This window comes from Rhea pennata, chromosome 16 (genome assembly GCF_028389875.1).
Source record: "Rhea pennata isolate bPtePen1 chromosome 16, bPtePen1.pri, whole genome shotgun sequence".
In the NCBI taxonomy this organism is placed as follows: Eukaryota; Metazoa; Chordata; class Aves; order Rheiformes; family Rheidae; genus Rhea; species Rhea pennata.
This window is the reverse complement of record NC_084678.1, coordinates 15,476,427-15,486,604: the sequence shown is the minus strand read 5'-3', so window position 1 is coordinate 15,486,604 and position 10,178 is coordinate 15,476,427. Positions and strand designations below refer to the sequence as shown.

The following is a 10,178-nucleotide window of genomic DNA, read 5'->3' as shown; positions in this document are numbered from 1 at the left end:
TGTAACTGCACAAGTTAAAGCATGTAATAAGCTCAAAACAGAACTCAAGAGCTGAGATCTTGGGCATGATACAGTAACCAGAGGGAAAACAGATTAGCTCATAGGCATGTTAGTTCACATATGCGTATGGTACAGCCCCACTACTAGGGGATGTAAGCATTGATACTGGCCCATGGGCTATCAGCTTGCTCAATTTCCAAATCAAATCATACAAGTATGATTTAGTATAGCACACAAGTTTTTTGTATTTGTTGTACTCCTCCAATTCCCCTCCTTATGCTACTCAACATTGTCTCTTCACTGAAGAGCTGCTTTGACTAATTTGCTTCTCACGTAAGAAGCAAGTTTCACTTCCAAAAATAGCTGTGGTTAAAAAATGTGTAAAGTAAGTTGCGACTGTAAAGTTAACAGCCAGCTCGTAGCATCTACCACATGCACATAAATAAGTCTAAAACCACAAATTGTTCCTTTCACTGCTGCATAATTTTCTGAAAGAAAATCTCTTATTGAGCTGATTAAATGGCAAATGGAATCAATTCAAAAGACAGACGCTAACTTAAGAAAATAATCTTATGTGAGAAAACAATCTGCTCTAGTTTTTCATGTGTTCAGTTTAATCTGCCAAAAGATTAAACCAAACAGATTATTTATTGGGTTAATATTTATGGATCACTAAAATTTATCCACAGTATCAGAATGGTTATATTATTTGTCTATTTTGTTAAGCACTGATCGAGAACAAATACTGTGTTTTCAAGGGATGTGGAGGAAGAAATAGTCTCTCACACTCCAAGATGACAACTGTTGTCTTCTAAAGGGACAGTACAGTTGTGTTTAAATGGCTCCTAGATAGCAAGAGGCTCTCACTGTACAACTTCCCCACACTTCAAAGAAAACACATGCAGCTTCTAGTCTCAAACAATGTAAACTTGCTGCAGACAGCAATATGTTAAAAAAAAAAAAAGGCAGCAAATCAACAGAGAAGTTTACGAAATGCAGATTGCTTTTAAATGAACAGTGACTCCTATGTAGGAATTCCTCCAGGAGATAGGTATAGGGTAGCAGCATACGCTTGTATTCTCAGTTTAAGACAAGGAGCACAACAGGGAAAGCAAAGGGCTTTCTGGTTCTGAAGTGCCCAAAGACATCAGCATGCAGGTCACCAGTAGTATAGCTAACCTTATCCTTGACTTCATCATATGAAAGCCTGAAGGCAGAGGAAAGGAAGAGAAACAGGTCCTACCACCATGTACCCACCAAAAATTACAAATCATTGCGAGGGTCCTGTTCATAAGCTTTGCTTTTTATCTGTGTAGCTGAGCACGTAAAAGCAACGAGCTGTCAAGCAGCGCTGGTGACAGCATTGATCATGTAACTATAGACCCTGCTAGCTCCTTTTCATTAAGGACATTGTGGCAAGAACATATACTAAACAGTCACATTGCTTCTAGATGAAATAGAATTCCACACCACAGCTTTGAACCCACATCAACTCGCATAGTCTAAGGGTAGAGTTAGGGCAAATTCTGCATCCTTTTATATTTTTTGAGATAAGGATCTGAAGGATGCTTTCAGCTACTGTTGACAGTAGAAGGCCCAGTTACCCATGAAGATAAGACACAGAGGGATCAAGCTCCAATTCAATTTAATAAGCTTCATAAGGAACTTGGACAGAAAGTGCTGTGAAGTAAGTTGAGCAACAGTCATCTACTAGTCAAGGATTTTTTAAAGTAATGCTTTTAAGCTTATATTCAAGCATACAAAGCATAAATCTTACAAATTAAAAGCAATAAAACCATCATAGAAAAATGTAATGGCTTCCCCTACAAGGAGTAGAAAGGAGACAGAATTCTTTCCAGGTAACTTCACGCATTTTTAATGCTACATGAGTGCTCTCCACATCCATTTCAATTTTCCTGTTAATGTGGATTGGAAGGAGCTGAAAGTGTTTGAATAAAATCATCTTAAAAGAGAGAGAGTTACTTCACCTGGTTTCAAGCTGTATCTGTTTGCCTCTTCAAAAGTCTTGAGAGGAAATGCTTTACTTAAAAATTCTGCTGTTATTTCCGTGCAGCAACCTCTGGTTTTCCAGCTATACAAAATTAAACAGTTTAATCAGTATTTCTCAGAAAGTACTGCCAGTACCTCATCTTCATGGACACCCATTATTCCCTATGCTTCATAAGTGACTCCATCGTACAACAGAAGCAACCATAGTTCAGCTTAGATTTGACACTCAAAAAACCAAACAGTCAACAGTCAGGAGACAGAGTCAGGAGTGTTATTAGATAGGTGATAAGTTTTGGAAAAGGACTAAAATTTATAGCCTAATCAAAACACACTTGATATAAAGTCTTTTTGCAGAGGCATGTTAGACAGGATATTTTACAAGCCAACTTCTTCATGTTCATAACATTAATGATAAAAACCTTGTTTGTTTTCAACAAAGGAAAGGTTGGGGGAAGAATGAGTGTAGTGTATTTAATTATACCAGATTTGTTTGCCACCACTGAGTTTGAAACAAATCTTCATATAAAAATTTTCATATTGTTTTAGATTAATTGGAACAAAATATGTATTTTTACACTAAAGCAAACTGATCAAAGTGGCATTTAATAATATTTGTTAAAGTGGTTATCTAACAAAAACGGGTCAGCAAAATCCCATTCATTAGTAGTCACCAAGTAAGACATTTCTCATGCATATGACAAAAGTTCATTCGTGTACTGACAGAGGTCTGTTTACTGTGTACAATATTTCCATAAATTATAATATGTTTCACAGCCCCTACCATTCAAGAATATTTCAAACAGATTATATATTATATTTGTATATGCAAACTATTTTATATACACTAATATAAAGATCCTTAGAAGTACCATTATGACTACCTTTATGCTTTCTCTAAAATGCATAGCTTTCAAATATTTTCTTGCAGTTACCAAAAACTTTACAGATTAAAGCTGCTTATCAATGTGGCATGTTCATAAAAACAAAGTGAAATAGTTCTATACTAATTTCATATTAAACCCCTTAAAAAACATGTTTATTTTTAAATGGAAAAAACAAGCTAGTGAAAATTCAAGTAATCTATGCACAATCTTTGCCCAAATACTATACGAAATTAATGTAGCATTCTAGAAGTACAGTGAACTTCTCAACCAGGACTGTAATACTGCATTTCTCATGGAGAAAAATGCTAGTCATGCCACAAAAACGCACCACTTTCCACTTCATCCAGGAGAAGCTTTAGATGAGGTTTAGCACACAAACGTTAGAACAGAGGAAAAGCTGATCCGTTATACATGAAGAAATTAGAGCTATTCCAGTTTTGTTTCTGTAGTTTGTTATTAAACAAAGTTACATTAACCATACAGTTTATCACAAACTAAAAGTTATACATGGTTCTTAGACAGCAACCGACTGGAGGGAAAAAAAAAAAAGAAAAAGAAAGAAAGAAAAAAAGCAGTTAACAGTTTGGTGTCAGAATAACCAGTCTGGATGAAGTAAAGCCAGACCACTGCTGTAGATGGGGGGAACTGATAGCTTGTTTGTTATATATGAACTTTAAGACCTGCCTACCACAAAAGCCTCAAATGTAGAACAAAACCCATCAGTAATAAATGGGAACAAATCAAAAATCATTTTGTTATATCCATCATCTAGCTTAACCTTGGTGCTCTGCATCTCTAATAGCTGCTTAACAAACAATGGTTTCCCTCCTCCACAAAAAATAGCTACACAAGTAAACAGTGTTCACAGTAATGCAATCAGTAACAGGTTTTGTTAGTTTCCGTAAGTCAGGTGTATCTGCAAAGCTTTATACAGTTTAATGCGTAAGTATTCCAGTAAAATTAAGTGAAAACTAAATTTCATTCTACATGGTAATACCTACCATACAAGACTAGATTATGTACAGTATGGGACTGGTATGACAATGCCAGTGTATCGTGATGTTAAACTATTTTATCCATCAGACTGCTCTTTGTTCAGCAAGTCTGTAGTAACTCAATATATGGGCTTAAAAATCTAGAAATTGATTTGGCAAGATTAGTACTTATTACTACTGGATACACCAGTATACAGTGCTGCAAAATTAAGTCAACCAGAACATCCCATACCCAGAAGATTACAACTGTTGACTTGAAAGTCTGGACTTCACATGTAAAACATGAAAACTATAATCCTAATTGGAGTGAGGACAGTCAGTAAACAAAGTAATGGTGAAGATGAACTGCATCTCTTCAGAAAGGTATGGAAGAATTGGGAAAATGGAAATTTCAGTTTTTAAAAACAGCTCAGCTCAAGGCATAAAAATAGCCCTAAGTAGCCCTAAAACTACAACTCTTATTCAGCAAGCATAAAGGCAGATCCTGCACAAGATGATGGATCAGAGGCTTCAGCGAGCACAGCTTCCCCCTACTTCACTTCCTAACACAAGTACATCTTTTCAGCTTACAAAAACCCAGTGGTCTTCAAAGCTTTAGACACTGCAGTGATTCGTGCAGGTTACTACAGCTGCAAGTTTCATGTAGGGGGAAAGCCCCTTTTACCAAAAACCTTTACCTGCCTCTGGGGGCCATTTTGGTCATTCATGAAAACTAAGAGAAAATTTATTTCCAGCAATACTTCTTGTGAAAAAGATGGGTCACTGATCCATTACAAACATAGCTCTCACCATATAAAGCACCAAAAGTCAGAAATAAGGAAAAAAAAAAAAGTCCTTAAATTATGATTTACAAGTTTTTACACTATTTCCAAGGCAAAAGGTTGACCATACTGCAAAGTTATAGATGAAAACTTGACCAGTTACTTTTAAGGGGAATGTATATCTGGCTATAACTTAAAGGTAGAAAATATTCACTGTTCTATATACACATTTCAAACAGGAGACAGTTAAACTTAACTGAGTAGTTGCCAATATAACTCCATATTAACTCACTGGCCACTAAACTAGGCATCAGTAGCCAATTAGAAACCTTGAGTTCTGTATTTTTAAAAATGCTATTTTTCCTTTCCTGTTTAATTGTTTTTTAAAAATGTATTATAGTGCATAGCCTAAGTCAGACTTTCAAAGAGATACAGCGCCTTTCAATGCAGTTTTTGCAGCATTTAAAAGGGACTTTTCTCCCTTCAAATTAGATGTTCATTGAAAAATCTGAATTGAGTGCTGTACTGTAGTAAAAATATTTCAGTCACAGACTGATATAAATGTATACTGTGCAGTACTAAGATTATTTGATGTCCATCTGCACACATTTTACTTGGGTTCTTCAATTGTCCCCTTGCTGAGGTCTGTCATTTTGGGATATTTCACTTTCTTCTGATCCAGCTCATTCTGAGCCCACAGTAGTAGCTTCAGTAATTTTGCCAACTTGGGTGTTGATTCACGATTTTCATAGTCTAGGACAGCTTGGTTAACCTCACTCCACACCTAGGAAAGAAACACTGGAGTTTAGTAGTAGTTTTCCTATGATTAACACCAGTAATGTCACACAAACATTGATAATGTCACACAGAGTTTGTTGATTCCTCAGAATATGGTCAGGAAAAGGCTCCATACACTATGAAGCTGGAGAAAACACAGAAGAGTGCCAAGCAGTTGATTACAGTAGCACCATTTTTTTTGAATTTCACTTCAGAAACATTTGTTCTTTTGCATACCACTGTATACATGTTTCTAAATAGTCCTAAAAATATTTAGGCATCACGTATGAATAGAAGACAAAAAATTTCTTTTGAGAACGTACTACCTTCTGTCGTTGCATCATGTTAAGCAAGTCTCCAAATGGCGATTCTTCAGGATTATCAAAGGCTAGCAAAGCCAGCGTACGCTCCATTTCTGTCAGGCATTCTCTGCTCTCCTCTCCTTGTTCTGCTAATTGGGTCTGAGCAAATTCCAGAGCTGCTTCTGTCTCACGCTGCCGAATCAGTTCAATCAAATGCTGCTGCTACATATGAGAAATATAGCAATATTAGCTAAACTAATAAGCCAATCTTCAGTATTTCAAGACTGTAACTGCCAGTCATCAGTATGTAATTTGAGACAAACACTAGTCCATAATTTGACAGTTTGAGGTCACTTCTTCTAAGTGTATGAGACAAAGAGCAGCAGACTTGTCTACAAAATCTATTGAAAAGGTTGACACTATTGAAGAACAGGTTTTGAAAGATGTGTTACTACCAGAACTACTGGCAATCTAAAATAACAGTAATTTGGAAGTTGCTAAATCAGAGAGGACTGTTGTTGTTAGACGTTTTCATGTTACTAATTGTATATGATAGTTACCGCATGGCATGCCACAGTTTCTCCTTGCTACAAAATGATATCAAGAATACTTGAAATTGCAGGCATATTCAGTCAGAAACCCTAAAACCAACCCTAGTTCATTTTCCAGTCTCTCAGCAACCCTTAAAGTAAAGATAAAATTTGCCACTTGTCCGTACCTGCAAATGAAAATAAAGATATCTGTTTGTATCTAACAATTCTGGATGGAGGCTGTTTATCAATGCAATGGCTTCTTGAATCTGTCCTTTCAGTATCATTTCTCGAATTTTTATTCTTTCATCCAGGGTCTCCAGATCAACACTGGGTTCAATGCCAGACTCCATTCGAAATTTCTCTGCCGCCTCTTTAAAGCCCTCTGAAATAGAAAAATTTTACCTGTAAAATCTATTTTATGAAGCACCTTAAAAAAAAAAAGACAACTTAAATGAAAAGACTGGTGTATTACTTGTGGTTTTTTTGTGGTGAAACGATTAATTCTGAACTTCTGGAAAAGTTCTTATCTATTTAAAAGAGTATCTATTAATTCTAATAGGCATCTAATAATGCTTAGTTCATTCTAAATTCAACTATCCTCATTCTCTATGGAAGCACGCAAGTTATAGGCCAACATCTCTTAAATATAAGACTTGTTTTACACTTAAAATGAGCAGCATGGTTATTCCAAAATGTTATCATTTTCAAAATTTGGGTATTTTGCCTTCTCCCTATACCCTACCTCTCAATTCTGTTTACACAGACTGAACAGTTTTATTGAGAACAAACAGAAAAATAAAATGGATTATTTCCCATATTAACACCATATTATTTGGAAAAAAGTTACAGGAGCTATTCTAAATCCTAAATCCTGCTTTCATACACACACAAATGATCTATGATATTTAACTATCCCACTGAGATGCTCTTCCTTCACCCTAGAGGCTCCAGCTACACAGCAGTGTAAACAGGGGTGTAGATCAACTACAAATGCCTCCGCCCCAGTATAACCTACTGGAAAGGTATGCATCATAATTGCTAGGGCATATTTCTGAGTGTTTTTGATTGTTCTAAGTATTAAGTTAGGCTATATGCTAAACAGGCAAATGTTTTTGGTCTCAGACTATTTTAACAATAGTGCTCTTCCATAGTTTAATTCTCTAGCCAGTTAAAATTTGCTTCTGACAATTGTTCTTTTCAGCTTTGAGAGTGCTATTTAACAACAGTAATATATCTTGAATCCTGTTTTAATGGCACAAAGAAGGACTAAATATGGAAGCAAGTCATGTTTGTTAACACTATTTCAAAGATACTCTCTTTCCTGCATCATTTAGCAGAAGAGTTAGGATTAATAAGTATCATTTCTGCTGTATGAAATCCTCCCTTGAAGTTAATTAAGTTGTTTCCATTTAACAGAATACAGGAGCTGAAGTATGTTGCTAAGAGAAGCCACCAGCAACTATGAAATCTTTACCACTCTTATTTTTATTCCATCTAGTACCACATTCTAGCAAAAACTGTCTGCTTTGGTAAAATAAATCACATGCATTTAAGAGTCTCCTAGCATTATTGCATGTTATTACCTGTAACAAGGTAGTTCATGATAAGGCGGTTCATATCTGCTCTCTGAATGTGCAAGTTATTAAGTTTTTCCATCCATTCATCTTTTGTGATTTCATCAGGTTTTTCTGCATAACTCATCCTGGACTCTTACTACAAGGAAAGAAAAGCATCTCATTTAACACATTTCCAGAAAAATGAAATTTAACGTGCATAAGCACTGTGTAACTACCACCTTTATATCTTTTTATGAAATCTTTTAAACTAACAATCCAAAAGGTGCCTGTTTATCCCAAATAATTATTTTATATTTTCATCTCCCTTGTTCCTGCACTCTTTCACATACACTTGGACAGTCTCTAAAGATGCTTTCATCAATCATCAAAACACAAATTCAAACATCATCTTTTCATACTTCTCTTAAACACAATCCAAATAACCATAAAACAAGAGTTATACAGCACAGTGTGAGGCAAACAAATCAAAGAGTTTGACAGCAACACAGAAAATTTGTTAACAAAACCCTGAAGCAAAGCTTTTGTATACAACATCTACTTTAAAGTTTTGACCTTTGACTGCATAGCTACAAAGCAATATGCATTAAGTTATCCAATACACAAATGAAAGACTTGCACTAGCTTTGCTTGGCTGTTGACAGCAAAACTACTTTTGACAACGCTTCTAAAACACTACTGCCTTTTTTTTTTTTTCAGATTTGGAAGCAGAGCACTTTGCTCAAATTTAAGCTAGCATTTAATCACTTCAGGGCACCTGCCTACATCTCACGGGGGCAGCAAAAGGTGGGGGGAAAGGTAACAACAGCAGCAACAGGTACTGCCACCCCTCTCGGACGAACCCGCGCGCGCTCCCATCGTCAGCCCGTTTCCTACGGGTTTGTCTCCCCCTACGCTGCCGGCCGGAGCCGCTGCCGGCTGGAGCCACGACCGACCTGGGGACAGCTGGGCGGCGGGAGCCGCGACCAGCCCGACACCGGCTGAAGGGCCGACCGGTCGCGGCCCCTCATTCACGCCGCTCCCAGGCGGGTGGCGGGGGGGGACAGGCAGCGGCGGGGACAAGCTCCGGCCTCCGCCCGCCGGGCCCCAACCTGGCGCCGCCGCGCAGCGCTGCGGCCCCGCCGCGCCGCTGCCCCCCGACCCAGCCCTCGCCAAGGCCAGGGCCCCCGCAGCGCGCCCGGCCGCGCTCGCCGCAGGCCCAGCGCCTTCCCCCCGCCCGCAGCGGCCGGCTGAGGCCCGACCGGCCGCGCCAGGGGAAGGGCGCGCCAGGCCCCCGTGACCCAGGGCAGGGAGGGGGCGGACGCCGCCATCTTACCGAGCGCGCCGTGCTGCCGCCTCCGACGCACGAACCTGGGCCCGCTCCGCCGCCTCGGCCAGGCCGCTGGCTCGCGGGTCTCGCGAGAACTGCCCGCTTGGCCAATCAGCGCCCAGAGAGCGGCGAGAAAACGCAACCACAGAGTTGGGGCCTGCGACAGAGTGTACGCCTATCCCCGTACGTACGCTCGCGCTGACCGGGGAGGCGGTGCTATAGAGACGAAGCGTTGGGCTGCGAGAGGGGTCTCGCCAGCACCATAGAGTTGAGGGAGGCCCGGCCAGGGTGACCATAGAGTGGGGGCGGCCTAGGTCCTCAGGCGGCGGCTGCGCGGCCCAGAGCTGCGCCTGAGGCGCTGGGGCGAGGCTGCGGCCGCCTGGAGCTTCCCCGCGGGTTGGGGGCCGTGGTTGGCGCGGGCTCGGCGTTCAGCCTCGAGTTACTGCCTGCAGAGTCGGCGCTGCCGATCCTCCGGGGCCGCGCGAGGGGAAATGAGTCTCCTCCTTGGCTCCTATAGGTCATGACTGTGTACGCTCGTGTAGGATTCCAGCGGTTCCCGTTGATGTTGGTGTGCTGGCGGGCTCCGCTTCATGGTCGCTGTCGAAATTGGCACTGGCAGCCAAAAATAAGTGATAAACTCCATTCGGTGCAGCTAAATCCAACAGGGTTTGTAAATGAAAGCACCATGTAGGAAAAAAAAAGAACAAAACCCACCTCAGTTTGTATATTTACAGAGAAAGCAGGGCTTCAGGGATGTGTTTTTGTGTGTGGAACTGTGGAAATGGTAGTCCTCTGGAAAATATAATTTCAACTGTACAGAGTGAGAATAAGGAGGCACTTATTTTTCCACTTTTTTTTTCTTCTTGTAATCGTGGCATAAGCAAAATTCAGTTTCATTAAAATTGTGTCCCCACTGAAACTGAAAATCTCTAATCAGTAGCACATTATTTTAACTTCCTTCTCCAAACAAACCTCTATGCTCATCAACAATACAGCATTTTGCACAAAAAAAATATTTAGTCATACATGGCAT

General features: G+C 39.8%; 1 protein-coding gene across 2 annotated transcripts; it reads right to left on the bottom strand.

Annotated features, from left to right (window-relative positions):
- Positions 1–1,639: 1,639 nt before the first annotated feature.
- Positions 1,640–9,278, bottom strand: GID8 (GID complex subunit 8 homolog). 2 transcript variants are annotated; one of them, XM_062589450.1, is made up of 6 exons: positions 9,152–9,278; positions 7,846–7,975; positions 6,448–6,644; positions 5,754–5,951; positions 5,258–5,434; positions 1,640–2,092 (listed from the first exon to the last, which is right to left on the bottom strand). In XM_062589450.1, exons 2-5 carry the CDS (start codon positions 7,961–7,963, stop codon positions 5,261–5,263), a joined length of 687 nt encoding a protein of 228 aa, XP_062445434.1. In that variant the 5' UTR covers positions 7,964–7,975; positions 9,152–9,278; the 3' UTR covers positions 1,640–2,092; positions 5,258–5,260. The 2 variants fall into 2 exon arrangements, with proteins under 2 accessions (XP_062445434.1, XP_062445433.1); XM_062589449.1 differs by lacking the exon at positions 1,640–2,092 and having other exon boundaries at positions 2,467–5,434; positions 9,152–9,275.
- Between the last annotated feature and the right edge of the window lie 900 nt (positions 9,279–10,178).